Below are 25,138 nucleotides of genomic sequence, written 5' to 3' on the forward strand. Positions count from 1 at the left end.
CAGCAGTTTCTTTCTGATCACAGCTCAGTTGATAAGAGCATGACAGAGCGAGCATGACAGAGCAATGCTCCGGTCATGGGTTCCATTCCCACAGGGATCACACAAATACAAAACATTTATGCACTCACTGCAACGTAAGTAAATAGTGGCGTGTATTACATAACCCTAGTGGGAAAACTCCTATCCCTAATTATATGTATCTTAAAGGCATCCGCATGCTTCCCATCCAAGACATTTTGTGACATTTTGGTCTTTGGCAAGGTTTTTTCTCGAGGCAAGCCGAAGTTCGGAGCCGACATCTACACCCCTTCGTCGGCCATTGGTCAACAGATTCTTCAATTAAGTGTTTGTCTTTCAACAATAGACGATTTGTTTTCGTGCACATTGTTTCTTGAGAACATACTTTTGGTCATGTAGTGTATGTGGACACCTGCTCGTCACACATCTCATTCCAAAGTCACGGGCATTAATATGGAGTTGGTTCCCCCTTTGATGTTATAACAGCCTCCACTCTTTTGGTAAGGCTTTCCACTAGATGTTGAAACATTGCTGTAGGGACTTGCATCCATTCAGCCATGAGCATTATTGAGGTCGGGCATTGATGTTTGGCAATGAGGCCTGGCACGCAGTCGGCGTACCAATTCATCCCAAAGCTATTAGATGGGGTCAAGTTCTTCCACACTGATCTCAACAAACCATTTCTGTATGGACCTCGTTTTGTGCACGGGGGCATTGACACGCTGAAACAGGAAAGGGCCTTCCCAAAACTGTTGCCACTAAGTTGGAAGCACAGAATTGTCTAGAATGTCATTGTATGCTGTAGCTTTAAGAGTTCCCTTCACTGGAACTAAGGGGCCCAAACCATGAAAAACAGCCTCAGACCATTATTCCTCCTCGACCAAACTTTACAATTGGCACTATGCATTGGGGCAGGTAGCTTTTTCCTGGCATCCGCCAAACCCAGATTCATCCGTCGGACTGCCAGATGGTGAAGCGTGATTCATCACTCCAGAGAAAGTGTTTCCACTGCTCCAGAGTCCAATGGCGGCGAGATTTACACCACTCCAGCCGACGCTTGGCATTGTGCATGGTGATCTTGGTGTGCGGCTGCTCGGCCATGGAAACCCATTTCATGAAGCTCCCGACAAACACTTCTTGTGCTGACATTGCTTCTAGAGGCAGTTTGGAACTCGGTAGTGAGTGGTGCAACCTAGGACAGAAGATTTGTACGCGGCATGCGCTTCTGCAATCGGCGGTCCCGTTCTGTGAGTTTGTGTAGCCTACCACTTTGCGGCTGAGCTGTTGTAGCTCCTATACGTTTCCACGTCACAATAACAGCACTTAAAGTTGACCGGGGAAGAAATTTGACGAACTGACTTGTTGGAAAGGTGGCATCCTATCACAGTGCCAGATTGAAAGTCACTGAGCCCTTCAGTAAGGCCATTCTACTGCCAATGTTTGTCTATAGAGATTGCATAGCTGTGTGCTTGATTTTATACACCTATCAGCAACAGGTGTGGCTGAAAAAGCCAAATCCACTAATTTGAAGGGGTGTCCACATACTTTTGTATATCTGGATATCATTCAAGGGTTTTTCTTTATTTTACTATTTTCTACATTGTAGAACTGTACTATAATAGTGAAGACATCCAAACTATGAAATGACACATGGAATCATGTAGTAAGCAAAAAAGTGTTAAACAAATCAAAATATATTTTAGATTCTCCAAAGTAGCCACCCTTTGCCTTGATGACAGCTTTGCACACTCTTGGCATTCTCTCAACCAGCTTCACCTGGAATGCTTTTCCAACAGTCTTGAAGGAGTTCCCATGTATGGTGAGCACTTGTTTTCACTTTTCCTTCACTCTGCGGTCCAACTCATCCCAAACCATCTCAATTTGATTGAGGTCGGGGGATTGTGGAGGCCAGGTCATCTGATGCAGCATTCATCACTCTCCTTATTGGTCAAATAGCCCTTACACAGCCTGGAGGTGTGTTGGGTCGTTGTCCTGTTGAAAAACAAATGATAGTCCCACTAAGCGCAAACCAGATGGGATGGCATATCGCTGCAGAATGCTATGGTAGCCATGCTGGTTAAGTGTGCCTTGAATTAAAAAAAAAATCTGACAGTGTCACCAGCAAAGCACCATCACACCTCCTCCATGCTTCACGGTGGGAACCACACATGCGGAGATCCGTTCACCTACTCTGTGTCTCACAAAGACGCCGGTTGGAATCAAAAATCTCAAATTTGGAGTCATCAGTCTAAAGGACATATTTCACCCGGTCTAATGTCCATTGCTCGTGTTTCTTGGCCCAAGCAAGTCTCTTCTTATTGGTGTCCTTTGGTAGTGGTTTCTTTGCAGAAATTCGACCACGAAGGCCTGTTTCATGCAGTCTCCTCTGAACAGTTTATGTTGAGATGTGTCTGTTACTTGAACTCTGAAGCATTTATTTGGGCTGCAATTTCTGAGGCTGGTAACTAATGAACTTATCCTCTGCAGCAGAGGTAACTTTGGGTCTTCCTTTCCTGTGGCGGTCCTCATGAGAGCCAGTTTTATCATAGTGTTTGATAGTTTTTGAGACTGCACATGAAGAAACTTTCAAAGTTCTTGAAATGTTCCTTGATTGACTGACCTTCATGTCTTGAAGTAATGATGGACTGTCATTTCTCTTTGCTTATTTGAGCTGTTCTTGTCATTAATATAGACTTGGTCTTTTACCAAATAGGAATATCTTTTGTATATACCACCCCTACCATGTCACAACACAGCTGATTGGCTCAAACGCATTAAGAAAGAATGAAATTCTACAAATTAACTTTTTAAATGGCACACCTGTTAATTGAAATGCATTCCAGGTAACTACCTCATGAAGCTGGTTGAGAGAATGCCAACAGTGTGTGAAGCTGTAATCAAGGCAAAGGGTAGGTCATTTCAAATATAAAATATATTTTGATCTGTTTAACAATTTTTTGGTTACTACATGATTCCATATTATTTCATAGTTTGGATGCTTCACTATTATTCTACAATGTAGAAAATAGTAAAAATAAAGAAAAACCCTTGAATGAGTACAGTAGATGTTTCCTAACTTGACTGGTACTGTGTAGTCAGATGTAAAATTGTGCGACTAAGATCTCCTTGTCAAAATATACATTTCTTAGACGAATTCTGACTATTTTGAGGAGTTGCATACTGGCTACAGCATCTTAAGATGGACAAACAGTACTATAGTTCCTTTCTCAGAATGTTCAATACAGGTCTTTTAAGGGAGTATGCGATTACACTCGTTCGTCTAGCCGAACATAACCCGAAGCATATGGAACACTTAATGGTTCATTGTCCCTGTCTCTTTCTCTCCCAGGGTGCCCACTAAGTGTTGAAGATGATGTCTGATGCCAGTGACATGTTGGCAGCAGCTTTGGAGCAGATGGATGGGATAATAGCAGGTAAGGGTCTCTTTTTTGCATTGACATGAGGAAGAACAAGGAGTGATCTCGCAGCGTCATATTCACTGGCTCCACATTATCAGTCAGTAAGACTTGGGACTGTATTCACAGAGTGAGTCATTTTTTACTTCTAGGTCATAATAAGCTCATATGGGCAGGGGGGTACCTGATCCTCTCTAGATCAGCACTCCTTCGCTGAGACGCTTGATTAATACGGTAATTAATTTACAGTAAAATTGCGTCGTGATGCTCACTGATGGCTTGTTGGTCATATCTGGCCAAACCCGTGTAGCTCTACAACACATATTTCAACATGAGGACGAACATTTTTAGACTGATAAATTAACCGTTTCACGCATGAGTTCCAAGTATCTCTAACGTTTTTTTTAATGCGTGTGATGTCACAATGCACTCACTGTTCCAAAATGTGACCGTTACGCCACAGGACAGTTAACCCGCACTGCCCTCAAGCAAAGGCACGTTGCCTGCTAATTATCTATAGGCTATGTCTCAACTTCTCAATTTCAACTTATTTTCTAACAATTTAAAGTTTTTAATAACAGTTTCAATTAAGATGTTTTCCGCCTCTTTCATTTACATAGAAGTGGTCAATTTCTGTTTGAGGCTTTTCTGACCCGTACAAACTTCTCTCTTCAACGAGAGCCCAAGCACTTCCCCAATGTTTTCCCAGATCAAGTATTCAGACATTTGCGTGTCTCCGGGTTCTGTTCGAACAGAATCTGTGCAAACTTATTCCCCCTGGCACATTTTCCTACTGGCACCCGCATTGCCTTTGTTGTGTTCCTTACTACTAATAACTTTGGACGTGTGCGTTCCTATCAAAGTAAGTGCCTTATTACGTTGTCATTATAGTTTCTGTGTATCGTGTCGTCGTTTCTACTCTAGCACAGTGTATTCGGAAAGTATTCAGACCACTTTACTTTTTCCACATTTTGTTACGTTACAGCCTTATTCTAAAATGAATTAAATCAATACAACATCCTCAATCTACACACAATACCCCATAATGACAAAGTGAGAACAGGTTTGTAGACATGTATTAAAGATACCTTATTTTCATAAATATTCAGACCCTTTGCTATGAGACTTGAAATTGAGCTCAGGTGCATCCTGTTTCCATTGATCATCCTTGAGATGATTCTACAACTTGATTGGAGTCCACCTATGGTAAATTCAATTGATTGGACATGATTTCCAAAGGTACACACCTGTGTGTGTATATATATATATATGGTCCCACAGTTGACAGTGCATGTCAGAGCAAAAACCAATCCATGAGGTTTGAAGGAATTGTCCTTAGAGCGCCGAGACATGATTGTGTCGAGGCACAGATCTGGGGAAGGGTATCAAAAAATGTCTGCAGCATTGAAGTTCCCCAAGAACACAGTGGCCTCCATTATTCTTAAATGGAAGAAGTTTGGAACCACCAAGACGCTTCCTAGAGCTGGCCGCCCGACCAAACTGAGCAATTGGGGGAGAAGGGCCTTGGTCAGGGAGGTGACCAAGAACCCAATGGTCATTCTGACAGAGCTCCAGAATTCCTCTGTGGAGATGGAAGAACCTTCCAAAACGAAAACCATCTCTGCATCACTCCACCAATCAGGTCTTTATGGTAGAGTGACCAAACGAAAGTCACTCCTCAGTAAAAGCCACATGATTGGACTCTCAGACCATGAGAAAGATTCTCTGGTCTGATGAAACCAGGATTTAACTGAATGCCAAGCGTCATGTCTGGAGGAAACCTAGCACTGTCCCTACGGTGAAGCATGTTAGTCGCAGCATCATGCTGTGGGCAGGTTTTTCAGTGGCAGGGACTGGGAGACTAGTCACGATTTGAGGAAAAGATGAACGGAGCAAAGAACAGAGGTCCAACGCTGTGTACGACTCCCTTCACAGAACAGCGCAAACTGGCTCTAACCAGAATATAAAGAGGAGTGGGAGGCCCGGTGAACAACTGAGCAAGAGGACAAGTACATTAGTGTCTCGTTTGAGAAATAGATGCCTCCCAAGTCCTCAACTGGCAGCTTCATTAAATAGTACCCGCAAAACACCGGTCTCAGCGTCTACAGCGAAGAGGCGACTCCGGGATGCTGGCCTTCTAGGCAGAGTTCCTCTGTCCAGTGTCTGTGTTCTTTTGCCCGTCTTAATTTTTTCTTTTTATTGACCAGTCTGAGATATGGCTTTTTCTTTGCAACTCTGCCTAGAAAGACAGTTAGCCCTGTCACGGCCGAATCGATCACAAAATTGTACTGAACAACACTGCCTCGTGTAGAAAGAGGGCTTATATTGCTAGCTAGACTTCGTTTTTTGTCATTTGCCCTCCTGGTCCAGTTGGTCTTGGGTGCTGGAGATGTTTACAGCACCCCTCTATCTGTTTGTCGAAACGGATGGTCTGCCACCCACATGATCCATGGGGTCTGCATTGACCCTCTCCAGTAAGAACTGTCTGTGATTGAATTTGTTGCATTACAGACATTCCTCGTTGGTCTACATGGCTGGACGGCCCACCAGTCGGTTTCTAACCGTGGCTCTCCCAGGAGCGGTGGCGGCTGCAGCAGCCGCTGCTTGCTGGTCTCACAATAATTGTTCTCGCTGTCTCAACTTCTCAATATATTCCGGATCAATTAAATATGGCTGTGTGTTCCTATGTAAAAGAACATAGAAAGAGGAAGCAGCCATTGTAATTATTTAGCAATCTCGGATAGACGGTGCACAGTAACATAGCTCCCATGAACCTGTATAAACTAGTGTTTCCCCCATTTTGAAAAGCCCGCCTTCGAGGGTGGGAACACAATTGGAACAAGGAAAAGGGCTCCCGTCAGGCTGTAGTATTTACAAAGTGAGGGAAAATGAGTCATCCTAGATATCCTACAATATCCTGGCAGATAGGAACATAACTGAGACAAGTCCAATGGCTCTATTGAACAAGGACAACCATATCTACTCCCTGCGGGCCACAATTGCTACAGAACACGACTCCATTCATGTTTAGATCAGACAGCAGGCTCAATCAACCGATGACATCATTGGTTGAACTCTATCTGTGCGACCCAAAAAAGTAGACTGGAAAAACACCCCAAATGGTGTGTAGCTGTGAAGTTTCCCTTTAACTCTTTTTGATGATTAGCATGTTTTCAGGCCAGAACTGTTGTCAGGCTAATCTCCATAAAGGTTTCTCTTCAGGAAGTGGACATTTCTTCGGTTGTGTTTTTATACATTTAGTAGCTGATGAGTGAATCTATGAGAAGCCCATTTCAGTACTGCTGTATGATTGTATTAGTATAATGTTAATGCCCAGAGTCAGCCTGGACCTATTTTTCTGCTTTGGGTTAATTATAGGTCTGACATTTTGTTAACTTTCCGATCACATGATGTCCAGGTCCACGTTTCCCATGTAACTCTTTCTACTGTCCTCATTCAAGTTCTCTCTTTCTCACTATCTCTTTCTCTCTCGATCTCTCGGTCTCCCGCAGCTGTTTTCCTATAGTCTCTCGTGTAAAGCGATTTGGCTTTAAGTAGCTAGATTTCCACACTTGTCATGTTGGCTAATTCTTGTAACAGGGAGCATGATTTAATGGTCAAACCAAGAGTTACTTTCCACTATTCATTGGTGTTTGGCCTGTGCTTTGTGCATTGTTTAGAAATGCAGTGCTGGCGTGCACCCATTATATGTACCATACACTGCAGAATGATTGCACAGAATTTCCTCTTTCTTGGGCTAAAATAAACTCCCCTTGTTATGTGGGTATAACATCGATATTGGACACAAATAATCAATTGATTAACTTATACCATTAACCTACAAGTATACCTTATGAAAGACTGAACCATTGTCCCTCTCTCATGGGGAGGCTAGTTGCAAATGGTGAAAGATGCTCTATCTTTAAACTATGGAAACTATCTAATTGAGTGCCCCCCCCCCCCACCCAGGCTCCAAGTCCATGGACTACTCCAACGGCCTGTTTGACTGCCAGTCACCAACCTCTCCCTTCTTGGGAAGCCTGCGGGCGCTGCACTTGCTGGAGGACCTCCGGGGCGTGCTGGAACTGATGGACACCGAGGAGAGGGAGGGCCTGCGCTGCCAGATCCCTGACGCCACCGCAGACAGCCTGGTGGACTGGCTGCAGCAGGGACACCTGATGGTAAGACCAGTCAAAAGTAGTGCACTATATAATCCATAATGGGTCTGCAGTCAAACGACCACCCCTCATCACTGTCACACTAAAACACTTCAGCGAGCTGGCCTTTTTAATTGACCTGGCCCGGGTATCCTGGAATATTGGATATTGACCTCATTCCGTCAGTAGAGGATGCCTCGTTATTCTTTAAAAGTGCTTTCCTCACAATCTTAAATAAGCATGCCCCATTAAAAAAACATTGAACCAGGAACCGATATAGCCCTTTGTTCACTTCAGACCTGACTGCCCTTGACCAGCACAAAAACATCCTGTGGCGTACTGCATTAGCATCGAATAACCCCCGCGATATGCAACTTTTCAGGGGGGTTAGGAACCAATATACACAGGCAGTTAGGAAAGCAAAGGCTAGCTTTTTCAAACAGAAATTTGCATCCTGTAGCACAAACTCCAAAAGTTCTGGGACACTGTAAAGTCCATGGAGAATAAGAGCACCTCCTCCCAGCTGCCCACTGCACTGAGGCTAGGAAACACTGTCACCACCGATAAATCCACGATAATTTAGAATTTCAATAAGCATTTTTCTACGGCTGGCCATGCTTTCCACCTGGTTACCCCTAACCCGGTCAACAGCCCTGCACAGCAACATGCCCAAGCCAAATCCAGATAGCTGATGTTCTGAAAGAGCGGCAAAATCTGGACCCCTACAAATCAGCCGGGCGAGACTATCTGGACCCTCTCTCAAATTATCCGCCGAAATTGTTGCAACCCCTATTACTAGCCTGTTCAGCCTCTCTTTCGTATCGTCTGAAATCCCCAAAGATTGGAAAGCTGCCGTGGTCATCCCCCTCTTCAAAGGGGGAGACACTAGACCCAAACTGCTACAGACCTATATCTATCCTACCCTGCCTTTCTAAGGTCTTCGAAAGCCAAGTTAACAAACAGATCACCGACCATTTCAAATCCCACCGTACCTTCTCCGCTATGCAATCTGGTTTCTGAGCTGGTGCACCTCAGCCTCATGGGTGCACCTCAGCCACGCTCAAGGTCCTAAACGATATCATAACCGCCATCGATAAGACACATTACTGTGCAGCTGTATTCATCGACCTGGCCAAGGCTTTCAACTCTGTTAATTACCACATTCAGACTCAACAGCCTTGGTTTCTCAAATGACTGCCTCGCCTGGTTCACCAACTACTTCTCAGAGAGTTCAGTGTATCAAAATGGAGGGCAGGTTGTCCGGACCTCTGGCAGTCTCTATGGGGGTGCCACAGGGTTCAATCCTCGAGCCGACTCTTTTCTCTGTACACATCAATGATGTCGCTCTTGCTGCTGGTGATTCTCTGATCCACCTCTACGCAGACGACACCATTCTGTATACTTCTGGCCCTTTGGACACTGTGTTAACTAACCTCCAGACGAGCTTCAATGCCATGCAACTCTCCTTCCGTGGCCTCCAACTGCTCTTAAATGCAAGTAAAACTAAATGCATGCTCTTCAACCGATCGCTGCCCACACCTGCCCGCCCGTCCATCATCACTACTCTGGACGGTTCTGACTTAGAATATGTGGACAACTACAAATACCTAGGTGGTTGGTTAGACTGTAAACTCTCCTTCCAGACTCACATTAAGCATCTCCAATCCAAAATTAAATCTAGAATCGGCTTTCTATTTCGCAACAAAGCATCCTTCACTCATGTTGCCAAACATACCCTCGTAAAACTGACTATCCTACCGATCCTTGACTTCGGCTATGTCATTTACATAATAGCCTCCAACTCTCTACTCAACAAATTGGATGCAGTCTATCACAGCGCCATCCGTTTTGTCACCAAAGCCCCATATACTACCCACCACTGCAACCTGTATGCTCTCATTGGCTGGCCCTCGCTTCATATTCGTCGCCAAACCCACTGGCTCCAGGTCATCTGTAAGTCTTTGCTAGGTAAAGCCCCGCCTTCTCAGCTCACTGGTCACCATAGCAGCACCCACCCGTAGCACCTGCTCCAGCAGGTATATTTCACTGGTCACCCCCAAAGCCAATTCCCTTTTCAGCCACCTTTCCTTCCAGTTATCTGCAGCCAATGACTGGAACAAACTGCAAAAATCACTGAAGCTGGAGACTAATATCTCCCTCACTAAGTTTAAGCACCAGCTGTCAGAGCAGCTCACAGATCACTGCACCTGTACATAGCCCACCTGTAATTAGCCCATCTAACTACCTCATCCCCATACTGTTATTTATTTTGCTCCTTTGCACCCCAGTATCTCTACTTGCACACTCATCTTCTGCACGTCTATCACTCCAGTTTAATTGCTATATTGTAATTATTTCGTCACTATGGCCTATTTATTGCCTTACCTCCCTTATCCTACCTCATTTGCACACACTGTATATAGACCTTTTTTTCTATTGTATTATTGACTCTATGTTTGTTTATTCCATGTGTAACTCTGTGTTCTTTGTGTTGCACTGCTTTGCTTTATCTTGGCCAGGTCGCAGTTGTAAATGAGAACTTGTTCTCAACTAGCCTACCTGGTTAAATAAAGGTGAAATAAATAAAAATATATAGGGAATATGTTGCTGTTTCGTATACATCCACTCATGATCATAATGATAATCTCAATGGGTCAATGTGGTTTAATTTTTTGTATTGTGAGGAAAGTCTTCCTGGTTTCATTGGTCAACTAATATTTACTTTGATATATTTAGCACCTACTATAAGCCATGTGTATTAACTTTAAATCCCTTGTCACACTTGATGTGAGACACACACACATCTGTGATTAGATAAAAGAGGACTAGGAGAATGTCAATAAGACAGATGTACTGTACACAGACATGGGAGACGAATGTTATTATCCGTTATAGGTGATGTTCAGCTCTGATTACATCCCTCCTGTCACATCAGTCTCCACAGCGGTGTCTCGTTACGACTGGTGTTTGTCCAGATATGTCATAGCGTGTATAAATATAAGCCTGCTGTTGCTGTGTCCTGATTTAGGTTGAGAAAAGGTTAGAACCACACGGGACATCTTTTTGTTGTGGCGTCTGAGTTATTCCCTCCGGTGTCACTACAGACAACCTGTCAGAGACTGTGTCGTGGGGAATCTGGGATGGTATCTTGATGAGTTCTGCTGCTATTTAAAGGATACGTATGGTATGAGGTGCTGCATTATCACCGACATTTGCTGGTCAGTTTTAGCATTAAAGTAGTAATATAGAAACCCTTTACCTATTGGTTAGGGGCAATGTTGGTTGGGGTTGAAGGGGCGGCAGGTACCCTAGTGGTTAGAGCGTTGGGCCAGTAACAAAGACCTTTCTTCTGGAACTTGTCAGTCTATTCTTGTACTGAGAGGTGAAGGCTCAAATTGCTTATTTAAAATTTACCCCCAAATTGCTTGGGGGTAAAATCTGTTGAGAAGCCTTTTGGACCTAGACTTGGCGCTCCGGTACTGCTTGCCATGCTGTAGCGAGAGAACAGTCTGACTGGGGTGGCTGGGGTCGTTTAGGGCCTTCCTCTGACACCGCCTGGTGTAGAGGTCCTGGATGGCAGGCAGCTTAGCCCCAGTGATGTACTGGGCCGTACGCACTACCCTCTGTAGTGCCTTGCGGTCGGAGGCCGAGCAGTTGCTGTACCAGGCAGTGATGTAGCCAGTCAGGATGCTCTCGATGTTGCAGCTGTTAAACCTTTTGAGGATCTGAGGACCCATGCCAAATCTTTTGTCTCCTGAGGGAGAATAGGTTTTGTCGTGCCCTCTTCAAATCAAATCAAATCAAATCAAATTTTATTTGTCACATACACATGGTTAGCAGATGTTAATGCGAGTGTAGCGAAATGCTTGTGCTTCTAGTTCCGACAATGCAGTAATAACCAACAAGTAATCTAACCTAACAATTCCACAACTACTACCTTATACACACAAGTGTAAAGGGATAAAGAATATGTACATAAAGATATATGAATGAGTGATGGTACAGAACGGCATAGGAAAGATGCAGTAGATGGTATAGAGTACAGTATATACATATGAGATGAGTAATGTAGGGTATGTAATGTAGGGTATGTTCACGACTGTCTTGGTGTGTTTGGACCATTCTAGTTTGTTGATGTGGACACCAAGGAACTTGAAGCGCTCAACCTGCTCCACTACAGCCCCGTCGATGAGAATGGGGTGTGCTCGGTACTCCTTTTCCTGTAGTCCACAATCATCTCCTTTGTCTTGATCATGTTGAGGGAGAGATTGTTATTCTGGCGCTACCCGGCCAGGTCTCTGACCTCCTCCCTATAGGCTGTCTCGTCGGTGATCAAGCCTACCACTTGTCGTCTGCAAACGTAATGATGGTTTTGGAGTCGTGCCTGGGCATGCAGTCGTGGGTGAACAGGGAGTACAGGAGGGGACTGAGCACGTACCCCTGAGGGGCTCCAGTGTTTAGGATCAGCGTGGCAGATATGTTGCTACCTACCCTCACCGCCTGGGGGCGGCCTGTCAGAAAGTCCAGGATCCAGTTGCAAAGGGAGGTGTTTAGTCCCAGGATCCTTAGCTTGGTAATAAGCTTTGAGGGCGCTATGGTGTTAAACGCTGAGCTGTAGTCTATGAATAGCATTCTCATGTCAGTGTTCCTTTTGTCCAGGTGGGAAAGGGCAGTGTGGAGTGCAATAGAGATTACATCATCTGTGGATCTGTTTGAGCGGTATGAAAATTGGAGTGGGTCTAGGGTTTCTGGGATAATGGTGTTAATGTGAGCCATTACCAGCCTTTCAAAGCACTTCATGGCTACGAACGTGAGTGCTACGGGCCTGTTTTCATTTAGGCAGGTTACCTTAGTGCTCTTGGGCACAGGGACTATGGTGGTCTGCTTGAAGCATGTTGGTATTACAGACTCAATCAGGGACATGTTGAAAATGTCAGTGAAGACATCTGCCAGTTGGTCAGCACATGCCCGGAGCACACGTCCTGGTAATCCGGCCTTTTGAATGTTGACCTGTTTAAAGGTCTTACTCACGTTGGCTACGGAGAGCGTGATCACACAGTCATCCGGACTAGCTGATGCTCTCATGCGTACCTCAGTGTTGCTTGCCTCTAAGCGAGCATAGAAGTGATTTAGCTCGTCTGGTAGGCTCGTGTCACTGGGGAGCTCGCGGCTGTGCGTCCCTTTGTAGTCTGTAATAGTTTGCAGGCCCTGCCACATCCGACGAGCATCAGAGCCAGTGTAGTATGATTCAATCTTAGTCCTGTATTGGTGCTTTGCCTTTTTTTGATGGTACGTCTGAGGGCATAGCGGGATTTATTATAAGCTTTTGGGATAGAGTCCCGCACCTTGAAAGCGGCATCTCTAACCTTTTAGCGCAGTGCGAATTCTGCCTGTAATCCATGGCTTCTGGTTGGGGTATGTACATACAGTCAATATGGGGATGACGTCCTCGATGCACTTATTGATAAAGCCAGTGACTGATGTGGTGAACTCCTCAATGCCATCGGAAGAATCCTGGAACATGTTCCAGTCTGTGCTACCAAAACAGTCCTGTAGTTTAGCATCTACTTCATCTTGCCACTTTTTTTTATAGACATTCACTGGTGCTTCCTGCTTACATTTTTGCTTGTCATCAAGAATCAGGATGACAGAATTATGGTCAGATTTGCCAAATGGAGGGCGTGGGAGAGCTTTGTACGTGTCTCTGTGTGTGGAGTTGGCGGTGAGCTAGAATTTATTTTCTCTCTGGTTGCGCATTTAACATGCTGATAGAAATTAGGTAAAACTGATTTCAGTTTCCCTGCATTAAAGTCCCCGGCCACTAGGTGCGCCGTGAGCGGTTACCCTTTTGCTTATTTCCTTATACAGCTGACTCAGTGCGGTCTTAGTGCCAGCGTCTGTCTGGTGGTAAATAAACAGCCACAATATTTTTGATGAAAGCTCTGTTGGCAAATAGTGTGATCTATAGCTTATGAGATATTCTACTTCAGGCGAGCAAAATCTAGAGATTTCGTGCACCAGCTGTTGTTTACAAATATACACAGACCACCCCCCTCTTCTTACCGGAGTGTGCTGTTCTGTCTAGCCGGTGCAGCGTATATCCCGCTAGCTGAATGTTTTCCATGTCGCCATTCTGCCACAATTCGGTGAAACATAAGATGTTAGTTTTTTATGTCCCGTTGGTAGGATATTCGTGTTCGTACCTCGTCTAATTTATTGTCCAATGATTGTACGTTGGCAAGTAATATTGATGGTAAGGGCAGATTTAAGTCTTGGTTCAAACAAACTAGTTGAAGCCCATCTGGTACATCCTCAGCCTGCTTACAGTTCTTCAGCCTGTCCTCGCTTTGAGCGTTTCAAAAACACCTCTAATATCAGGCTCCATTGTCCAAGAACCGCATCTCTGAATGTACAAAGCAAATATCTCCCTGAACTCTTACAATATGCTGTAGTTAGTATTCCCCTGGAAATGTGAGATACAACCCAGGTGTTTTCAGACTGCTGTGAGAAACAACCCACTGATGTGTTGGGATTGAGAACCAACAGTATGCTGTGGAGAGAGCACTGAGATTTAGGCTCTGGGCCAGGGAAATGCCAGAGCCTCTGTGTAATGCTGTAACTCTCTGTGTGTACACTAGTCTCTGGAAATTGTTCTCTCTTTGACCATTTAAGGTGTTGCTGGCAAAGGAAAGGGCAAATGCAACATCAATCATGCTAGCTGTCACTCGAAGACTCATGTGCGATTGTTGTCTGATAATTGTCCGTATTCAAGGTACTTAAAATATGCCCTGTTCACCCTTAAAATACTCCAGTGCCACAACACAACTCTTTAGGTTTATCTGACTTTATCTTGCTACATTAGTGACAATATGTTACTTTTTGGGCAACCTGACCAAATTCACATAGCAATGTGAGTTATTGATCTATCATTCTACTTGAAAGCAAGTCTAAGAAACGATAGATGTGCTAGGCTCTATTCCTATGCTTCCCGTTTTTACTTTCGGTTTGTACGCCAGCTGGAACAACAGTATTTTTCGTTATGGAATATATATTTCACAGCGGTTTAGATGGTACAATGATTCTCTACATTTGACCTTTTTTTTGTCACATAAACTGAAATTAAGCAAACTTTTAGGCGAGAGTTTTAGCAACCAGGAAATTTCCAACCAGAGCGATTTCTGCATAGTGCAACTTTAAGCACTGAGCATGTCACCAGTCTTACCAGTGTAGTAGAGGCTTACTCTTAGAACCCATAACTAATATTGCATCCACCATGGACAGCTACTCATAACTTGATTAACATTTGTTAAGTCTGTCACTAGTGACAATTGGAGTCTGTATGTTAACACTCACAGACCAATCCCATGTGTCACACTCTCACTGACTCCATGTTGTCTTCTCTATGCCTGCCTGCAGTCCAATGGCCACCACATTTCCATGGGTGGTGACCTCTACCAGGAGAGACTGTCTCGACTGGAGGGTGACAAGGAATCCCTGGTGCTTCAGGTACTGTACAGTACCCAACAACATGTCAGCTAGTAGCTGTCCTACCCAGGCAGCATGAGCCATTAGGCTCATTAAATGTTACAATATTTTTGATTAGTCTAGGCTGTCGCGGTCAGTTGATCTAGGAGGTTCTGAACGTCTCCAGCACCCCTCTATCCGTGCATTGATGGTCTGTCACACACAATCCATGGGGTCTGCAGTGACCCTCTTCAGTAACAACTGTCTGCGATCAAATGCTAAGTGGCTTTTTAGTGCAATGAAGTGTAATGAATGTAGCCTGGTCCCAGATCTGTTTGTGGTATATAGCCAACTCACAAAATTGTTTGGGAATGACAACCACCATAGGAGTTGGCTATACGGCACAAACAGATCTGGGACGGGGCTATATGATAAACTTGGTGTAATAACAAAAACTCAATAAACGTCATTACTTTGCAAATACAAAGCACTATGCACCATAATTATGTTAATGTTACAATTGTAATGACAGAGTAACTACACAGGTATAAGAGTTACTTAGTGTCACCCTTGTGTTCCTGTGCAGGTGAGTGTGTTGACAGACCAGGTGGAGGCGCAGGGGGAGAAGATAAGGGACTTGGACATGTGTCTGGATGAACACCGGGAGAAACTGAACGCAACTGAGGAGATGCTACAACAGGTCAGTTTGGCCGAGACGGCCCCTGAAAATGGGTCTTTGTTGAAGTTATATTGTCAAAGCTGCTGAACAACAAAACCCAGCAAGCAAGCTGTGTGTGTGTTTATATTTAGCGTGTTTTGTTATTTCGCAGGAGCTCCTATGCAGAACGACTCTAGAGACTCAGAAACTGGAACTAATGGCTGAGGTGTCGAACTTGAAACTGAAGCTGAACTCATTTGAGAAGGACATACTGCACTTTGACTTCAGGGACAGTGAGGTATGTGATGGGAGGCCTCTGTTTAAGGACTGATTCTTCTTAGTCTTTCTCTCTCCCTCTCTCTTTCTGACATGCACACACTTACCCTTTCATGCTGCCTGACACCTGTTTGGGGGAGGGAAGGCTTGCATCATCATGTGCTCAAAACCGTAGTGTGTTGGGGCAATAGAGACAGCCTTGTCAGCCTTGCCATGGCCAGAGGCACTGTAATTGTGTTATGTTTGACGGTATGAATGAGTTGCTCTTACATGAATGTGAAGCTTCAGGGCTTTGATAATAGGAAATTGGAAGATGTATTTTTCCTCTGGTTGTATGGTTGCAAACAATGAACAAAAGGTGATGTTCATATCTTGTTTACGTGGAAGTTTGAAGAAAAGGAGAACAGAGGGTTGTGAATTTGGACTCCATTGAACTGTGTTGGATTCTTGGACAGCTCTCAAACACGTCATGTTATTGTTGTTGTGGCACAGCCGTCTCTTCCAGTCCACTGGAACAGTGGGCTGCTGTCCAGTATGTTCCGCTTCACAGCCTATCTGGGAGAGCAGAGCACAGAGGCACTCCCCACCAGAGGCACTTTCCTGTCACATCTCTTAACCTGCTTTGGGATTTCTACTGTCTCTGCAAAGCAGTCCCTCCAGAACAGATATGGTCTCCATGGGGATCAGTACTATAGCCTTGGACTATGTAGGAGAAAACTATAATATGGTTCTCGGTATAGGCTTCTTTTGATAAAAAAAAAGAATGAAGTTACAATTTACTTTGATAAGGAAAAGCCACACACTCTAATGGCTCCGATGCAATACGTTTAATAACCCGTTTAATAACCCGTTTCGACACCTTAGCTGCCTTCATCAGGGTTCAAAATATAATTTTTAATCAAAATGAAAACCAAGGCCAAGTTTTAAAGTGGAACTGATATGCTCCAATCAACCTACAACATTGTTTTACATGTCCATGTTAGGTAACCTTGTTGAACGTGATGTTATGAAAATGCTTTTAGAACATACTAGATGTTTTTTGAGCGCCTAGTAAGCTCAGAGAGATGTTGCCGCAGCCATATTGAAACAACGTCATGGTAATGGTAGAGCGTCCGCGCACCTACTTTACTCATGGCTTTTTAATTAAGACTGATCAAGAAGTTAATAAACTTAAAGTGAAAATTACTAATTTGAGATTGAAAAACAAAATACAATGTTTTTTAAAAAATTATTATAATTTTTAAACATTTTTTAGCCCCTTTTCTCCCCAATTTTCGTGGTATCCAATCGCTAGTAATTACTATCTTGTCTCATCGCTACAACTCCCGTACGGGCTCGGGAGAGACGAAGGTCGAAAGCCATGCCTCCTCCGAAGCACAACCCAACCAAGCCGCACTGCTTCTTAACACAGCGCGCCTCCAACCCGGAAGCCAGCCGCACCAATGTGTCGGAGGAAACACCGTGTACCTGGCCCCCTTGGTTAACGCGCACTGCGCCCGGCCCGCCACAGGAGTCGCTGGAGCGCGATGAGACAAGGATATCCCTACCGGCCAAACCCTCCCTAACCTGGACGACGCTATGCCAATTGTGCGTCGCCCCACGGACCTCCCGGTCGCGGCCGGCTGCGACAGAGCCTGGGCGCGAACCCAGAGACTCTGGTGGCGCAGCTCTAGACCACTGCGCCACCCGGGAGGCGCAGTGTTAACAAGCCTATAATGTTAACAAGCCTATAGTCAGGTCAAAAATCCACTTGCATACGTGTTTGAGCTCATTCAGCTGTAGGTTACGTTACAGTGATTTTCACATCGGCAGGGGCATCGGATCTAACGTTAACTGTTACCCGACATTAACATTAGCAAGCTAGCCAAATGCATGACGTCCAGAATAACAAAGCATGTAGCTTGCGTCATCAATCCTGTATAGTCCAGTCAAAGCCCCACTTGCATATGTTTTTGTGTTCATTTAGCGAGCAAGGTCTAGTTGTTAAACATTACAGTAGTTTTGACATGGGCATCGGATCAGGCTTTGTTAGCCAGCAAGGTAGCTAACAGAAAATAAGCTTATTAAGTTAGCTAACTGCATGGTAATGCCAACAATAATAGTCACTTTTGCAGGCAGATATTGTGTACATAAAACAGTATTCAATATGGTTTGCGGTGAGGGACTTCAAATGTGCCAAATTAGGAAAGGCTATCTAGCTTGCTGGGCTATAAACAGCTGGCTAAAAAACCTAGTTTTCAGTCAATGCAACCTAGCTAGCTAAGTGTTATGAAAGAGTTAACATCCCTACCGGTCTGTAGCTAAGTGTCCGCTCCTATGTTAAAAGGAACCACCAGCTTTCATATGTTCTCATGTTCTGAGCAAGGAACTTAAACGTTAGCTTTCTTACATGGCACATATTGCACTTTTACTTTCTTCTCCAACACTTTGTTTTTGCATTATTTAAACCAAATTGAACATGTTTCATTATTTATTTGAGGCTAAATTGATTTTATTGATGTATTATATTAAGTTAAAATAAGTGTTCATTCAGTATTGTTGTAATTGTCATTATAACAAATACATTAAAAAAATCGGCCGATTAATCGGTATCGGCTTTTTTTAGTCCACCAGTAATCGGTATCGGCGTTGAAAAATCATAATCGGTCGACCTCTACTAGATATGATAGCTGACCTTGCACAGTATAAATGTTTTTGTCAATTTAGCGTTCATGTCATGTTACATGTTACTCTAAAAGGATAGCCTTTCACAAAAGCACTTTCATATTTTTTGTTGTCAAAATAAAGACATTCTCAGTGAGGCTACTAACATGCATTGTAATCTGGGATGCCTTTCAGATTAACCATTCAAGTGATGTCATTGATGACATGTTATCAAGGTTACTCCTGAGGTGCTGACCTGTTGCACCCTCTACAACTACTGTGATTATTATTATTTGACTCTGCTGGTCATCTATGAATGTTTGAACATTTTGGCCATGTACTGTCATAATCTCAACCCGGCACAGCCAGAAGAGGACTGGCCACCCCTCAGTGCCTGGTTCCTCTCTAGATTTCTTCCTAGGTTCCTGCCTTTCTAGGGAGTTTTTCCTAGCCAATGTGCTTTTACATCTGCATTGTTTGCTGTTTGGGTTTTTAGGCTGGGTTTCTGTATAGCACTTTGTGACATTGGCTGATATAAAAAGGGCTTTATAAATAAATGTAATTGATTGATCAAGATGACGGCATGCAGTAGTCGGATGAGGCTATTTTCTAAAGTTTTTACATTAGTTTTTCAGTAAGGCTAGGAACATACTACTTTATCATATTTGGTTATCAAAATCACCTTAACTTTCTAAAATGTTTCAGTTCGTCTTTAATGTATGTTACATTGCTTGTTCCTCTGGGATCATGTGCTATCTTACTGATTTATCAAGCCATCAGGGTGACTGTTGCTCTGACTCCTTTTACTTCTGAGAAATTCTCTGATTTAACTAGCATGTATACAGCTTCCCTCATTCCCCATTGTAAGGCAGTCTTTCTCTCCCCTCTCAGTACATGGGTCTGGAGATTAATGAGCTGAGGTACAAAGTGACTGAGATGGAGAGTGAAAGACTACAGTATGAGAAGAAACTGAAATCCACTAAGGTTAGTTATCATGAGTTAGGGTTGGCCTACCTACACTGCAGTACGTAAGCATAATTCTGCAGATAATTATCTACTTCCAAAAGGAACTTTTTGCTAGCCATTTATTCTTTACACGTATATCCTTTTCTTTTGACTACTTGTCAACTCTTTGGGTATCCCCTCCTCCTTTTTGGCATCGCTTCTCTTATGACATCTCTCTTTTTCTCTTTTTCCTTGGCTTACCTCCCTCTCCACTGCTACTAGTCGCTAATGGCCAAGCTTTCTAGCCTGAAAATCAAAGTGGGCCAGATGCAGTATGAGAAACAGAGGAACGAGCACAAACTGCAGGCACTGAAGGTTAGCTTCTCCCAGGGTTTCTGCTTGTTGCCATCTAATGTCTTTCTACTTTGGTTTAGTTTTTGGTTTTTGAGCAAGATTGTTTCAACTGCTGGTTTTTGTGTTTTTGTTTTTACCTATTTCTAGATGAAATTAAAGGGGTGTGTTACCAAAAAATAATCTAAAACACACTGATCCAAATGATTAAATTCCTAATTTTTTTGGTGCCAGTGACAAAGCCAAAGCACTTAAACGTAAATGTAAACCCTAAAATAAACCTTCCTTTAGGCGACACCCACAAGGCCCCAGTTTAAGCATATACTGTAGCACATGTAAACCACTTTACTTGTGCTTTTTGGCTTTCTTTGACCTCATTTGTTTCTTTCTTTTCCTCCGTCCCTTCTTCTAATGGATGAAATGCCATCTGAAAGATTGTTTAATTTCTCAGTTTGCCTTTTAGTTTGTTTTGAAAGAATCCATGCTTGATGTTCTATCCCATGACCTTTTGACGCTAGCCTGGTCCCAGATATTTTTGTGCTGTTTTGCCAACACCTGTTGTCATTGTCACGTCAATTGAGTTGGCAAGACAGTACAAACAAGACTGGGATCCGGCTATTTTGACACTGCCATGTAAAACGGCTCCTCCAGCACTTGCTGAGACATCAACCACCCCAGACCCAACCACCCCAGACCCCTGCACTGACCCCTACATCCCCACCTCCCACTCTTAAACACATACACCCAGAGCAGGTGTGACCATTGTCTCTGCCTGCCAAGTCAGCATCTGAATGGTTGTTGTGGTTTGTTTTTGGTGATGGGTGTTGGGTATGAAAGGGGGTAAAATAGGGAGGGGGGGTGATAATTCAGTGGCCACATTCCTGGCTGACTACGTTGCAGACGCCTGCCAGATCTCACAACGCCTGCATAGGTGGTTAACATATCAGTTAACTGCACCATACGATATAGTAATCTGATGCTCTACTGCACAGTCGATGACGTGGCACACAGCCATTGGCAATGCAACGTCTGCAATTTAGTCGGTCTGGAATGCACTCAGTGTTTTTTGGGAGGATGACTAACTGTTGTGTGTTGAGCAGGAGGAGCTGGTGATGCTGAGGAGGCAGCTGGAGGGAAGGGACAGAGAGGTGAGGAGGTTACACGGCGATACTGGGTTCAGAGCCATCACCCCGGGTGGCATGGACAGTGGAGACAGAGGTGAGATCATGGACCATATTCACTGTTTCTCTGTGTCTTTACTCTATGGGGTGGTTTTCCGGACACAGATTAAGCCTAGTCCTAGACTAAAAGCATGAAGTGCGGCAGGTAGTCTAGCGTTTAAGAGCGTTCGGGCATTTTATTTCACCTTTATTTAACCAGGTAGGCTAGTTGAGAACAAGTTCTCATTTGCAACTGCGACCTGGCCAAGATAAAGCATAGCAGTGTGAACAGACAACAACACAGAGTTACACATGGAGTAAACAATAAACAAGTCAATAACATGGTAGAAAAAAAGAGAATCTATATACAATGTGTGCAAAAGGCATGAGGAGGTAGGCAATAAATCGAATAATTACAATTTAGCAGATTAACACTGGAGTGATAAATCATCAGATGATCATGTGCAAGTAGAGATACTGGTGTGCAAAAGAGCAGAAAAGTAAATAAATAAAAGCAGTATGGGGGGTGAGGTAGGTAAATTGGGTGGGCTATATACCGATGGACTATGTACAGCTGCAGCGATCGGTTAGCTGCTCAGATAGCAGATGTTTAATGTTGTTGAGGGAGATAAAAGTCTCCAACTTCAGAGATTTTTGCAATTCGTTCCAGTCGCAGGCAGCAGAGAACTGGAAGGAAAAGCGGCCAAATTAGGTTTTGGCTTTAGGGATGATCAGTGAGATACACCTGCTGGAGCGCGTGCTACGGGTGGGTGTAGCCATCGTGACCAGTGAACTGAGATAAGGCGGCACTTTACCTAGCATAGCCTTGTAGATGACCTGGAGCCAGTGGGTCTGACGACGAACATGTAGCGAGGGCCAGCCGACTAGGGCATACAGGTCGCAGTGGTGGGTCGTATAAGGTGCTTTAGTAACAAAACGGATGGCACTGTGATAAACTGCATCCAGTTTGCTGAGTAGAGTATCGGAAGCTATTTTGTAGATGACATCGCCGAAGTCGAGGATCGGTAGGATAGTCAGTTTTACTAGGGTAAGTTTGGCGGCGTGAGTGAAGGAGGCTTTGTTGCGAAATAGAAAGCCGACTCTAGATTTGATTTTGGATTGGAGATGTTTGATATGAGTCTGGAAGGAGAGTTTGCAGTCTAGCCAGACACCTAGGTACTTATAGATGTCCACATATTCTAGGTTGGAACCGTCCAGGGTGGTGATGCTAGTCGAGCGTGCGGGTGCAGGCAGCGAACGGTTGAAAAGCATGCATTTGGTTTTACTAGCGTTTAAGAGCAGTTGGAGGCCACGGAAGGAGTGTTGTATGGCATTGAAGCTCGTTTGGAGGTTAGATAGCACAGTGTCCAAGGAAGGGCCAGAAGTATACATAATGGTGTCGTCTGCGTAGAGGTGGATCAGGGAATCGCCCGCAGCAAGAGCAACATCATTGATATATACAGAGAAAAGAGTCGGCCCGAGAATTGAACCCTGTGGTACCCCCATAGAGACTGCCAGAGGACCGGACAACATGCCCTACGATTTGACACACTGAACTCTGTCTGCAAAGTAGTTGGTGAACCAGGCAAGGCAGTCATTAGAAAAACCGAGGCTACTGAGTCTGCCGATAAGAATATGGTGATTGACAGAGTCGAAAGCCTTGGCCAGGTCGATGAAGACGGCTGCACAGTACTGTCTTTTATCGATGGCGGTTATGACCGAAAGGTTGCTGGTTCGAATCCCGCACCGACTAGGTAAAAAATCTGTCTGTGCCCTTGAGCAAGGCACTTAACCATAATTGCCCCAGGGTCGCTCGCCGCCGACAATGGTTGATCCCAGGCAGTGACCCCACTCTCTGAGGGTGTTTCAGGTAGTGGGATATGCACAAACAAAAAACTATTTTCCAATAGGACAAATGTAAGCACCCACCTAATTATTATAATACTGTGTTATTATTATGTCTTTCAAATGTGGTTCTTTGTCCAAGACTAGCCTAAATATGTGTCTGAGAAACCAACCCTATAAGACAAACATGTTCCATTTAAGCCCAGATGATAACATTTTGGTAAAGCTTTACGTAAAGCCGACAGTTATAATGCATTATAATGTGTTCTAAGCATGTATGAGCATTTATGTCTTATTATGCTTAAAAAATAATATCTCAGAAATGTCTGTCATATTTTGTGACCAAATCAACGTGATTTCAAAGAATCCAGTCTTGACAGAAGTCATGATGGACAGTCTTCAGAATCTGGAGCCAGTTTTTGTTTCATACAGTAATTCTGTGTCCTGTTTAGTCTCTCACCCAGATGAAACTCTTAAAAAGAGGCTGAAAGAGAAACGTAAGGTTATGGGTTTTATCAATGCTTGTATTTATTATTATTTGCTCTTGCACAACTGTCACTGTTGCATGTATGGGCATGAATGACCCATCTGAACCTTGCTTCTCCATAACCCATTGGAAAGCTATTTAATACAATGTATACTCTGTGAAATTGTTTTATTATCAGTTCAGCCACCGGTATTTTAGAACTCAAGGAGGTGAATGAAAAGATGATATCAGTGGTTTATATTGCAGAAAGGTTGGCCTTTACCATTCTTAAAGTACATAGAGTAAGTTGACTTAATGTAAATATCTTAAAGATGAAATCTGTTTGTTTTTTGTTCTGTGTGGCAACCAGATGAAGTTCAAATGCAAATAGTGTGAAACGCAACCTGCACACAACAAGAGATATATGCTGTTCAAATGAACTCACCTGCGCCTCTTTGGTATTGTGATTTCAACAGCCTCAAAAACTTTCTACACAACATATTGATTACAATGGGAATCAAACTTACGGATTGTGCTTTAAGGCTGCCCTAAGGAATAAGAAAGACACTCCCCTACGTATTTATTTGTAAATAAAACTTAATTTGTCTCTATACTCCAGCATTTGGGATTTTAGATCAAATGTTTTGAGGCGACAGTACAGAATTTCACCTTTTATTTGAGCCTATTTTCATAGTGCATTCGGAAAGTATTCAGACCCCTTTTCCACATTTTGTTACGTTACAGCCTTATCCTAAAATGTACGGAGGTGACCAAGAACACGATGGTCACTCTGACAGAGCCCCAGAGTTCCTCTGTGGAGATGGAATAACCTTCCGGAAGAACAACCATCTCTGCAGCACTCCACCAATTAAGCCTTTATGGTAGAATGGCCAGACGGAAGCCACTCCTCAATAAAAGGCACATGACAGCCCGCTGGGAGTTTGCCACAAGGCACCTAAAGGACTCTCAGACCATGAGAAACAAGATTGTCTGGTCTGATGAAACCCAGATTGAACTCTTAAGCCTGAATGCCAAGCGTCACATCTGGAGTAAAACTGGCACCATCCCTACGGTGAAGCATGGTGGTGGCACATCTCTGAAGAGACCTGAAAATAGCTGTGCAGCAACGCTCCCCATCCAACCCGACAGAGCTTGAGAGGATCTGCAGAGAAGAATGGGAGAAACCCCCCAAATACAGGTGTGCCAAGCGTGTAGCGTCATACCCAAGAAGAATCCAGGCTGTAATATCTGCCAAAGGTGCTTCAACGTAAAGGGTCTGAATACTTGTGTGATCTTTCAGTTTGTTTTTTTGTTGCAAAAAATAAACAAAAACAATTGCTTTGTCATTATGGGTTATTGTTTGTAAAACAGTGTCATCAATTTTAGAATAAGGCTGCAATGTAACAAAGTGTAAAAAGTCAAAGGGTCTGAATACTTTCTGAATGCACTGTATCTATTTTACCGTTCAGAAATGAAAGCACAATGCATGTGGAGTGGCAGGTAGCCTAGTGTTTAGAGCATTGAGCCAGTAACATAAGGTTGCTGGTTTGAATAACCGAGCTGACAAGGTGAAAAATCTGTCTGTCCCCTTGAGCAAAGCACTTAACTCTAATTTGCTCCAGGGGCACAGTACTAATATGTCTGATTCACTTAATAGCGTATAAATTCATGGTAAATAATGTATTGTGTCATTTTGGAGTCACTTATTTTAAATAAGAATATAATATGAACTTGAACAC

At 43.7% G+C, this 25,138-nt stretch overlaps 1 protein-coding gene across 3 annotated transcripts in view; it reads left to right on the forward strand.

Moving 5' to 3' along the window:
- Positions 1-25,138, forward strand: part of LOC120054067 (liprin-beta-1-like) — an 84,786-nt gene that overhangs the window by 17,976 nt on the left and 41,672 nt on the right. For 2 of the 3 annotated variants that reach the window (XM_039001440.1, XM_039001442.1), the window contains exons 2-8: positions 3,368-3,452; positions 7,404-7,615; positions 15,008-15,097; positions 15,642-15,755; positions 15,886-16,011; positions 19,524-19,616; positions 21,029-21,146. In XM_039001440.1, the coding sequence (XP_038857368.1) occupies positions 3,389-3,452; positions 7,404-7,615; positions 15,008-15,097; positions 15,642-15,755; positions 15,886-16,011; positions 19,524-19,616; positions 21,029-21,146 (817 nt within the window). In that variant the 5' untranslated portion in view covers positions 3,368-3,388. Of the gene's footprint in view, positions 1-2,886; positions 2,928-3,367; positions 3,453-7,403; positions 7,616-15,007; positions 15,098-15,641; positions 15,756-15,885; positions 16,012-19,523; positions 19,617-21,028; positions 21,147-25,138 lie in introns of those variants that run through there. The other variant, XM_039001441.1, reaches the window with a different exon arrangement.

This window comes from Salvelinus namaycush, chromosome 9 (assembly GCF_016432855.1).
Source record: "Salvelinus namaycush isolate Seneca chromosome 9, SaNama_1.0, whole genome shotgun sequence".
In the NCBI taxonomy this organism is placed as follows: Eukaryota; Metazoa; Chordata; class Actinopteri; order Salmoniformes; family Salmonidae; genus Salvelinus; species Salvelinus namaycush.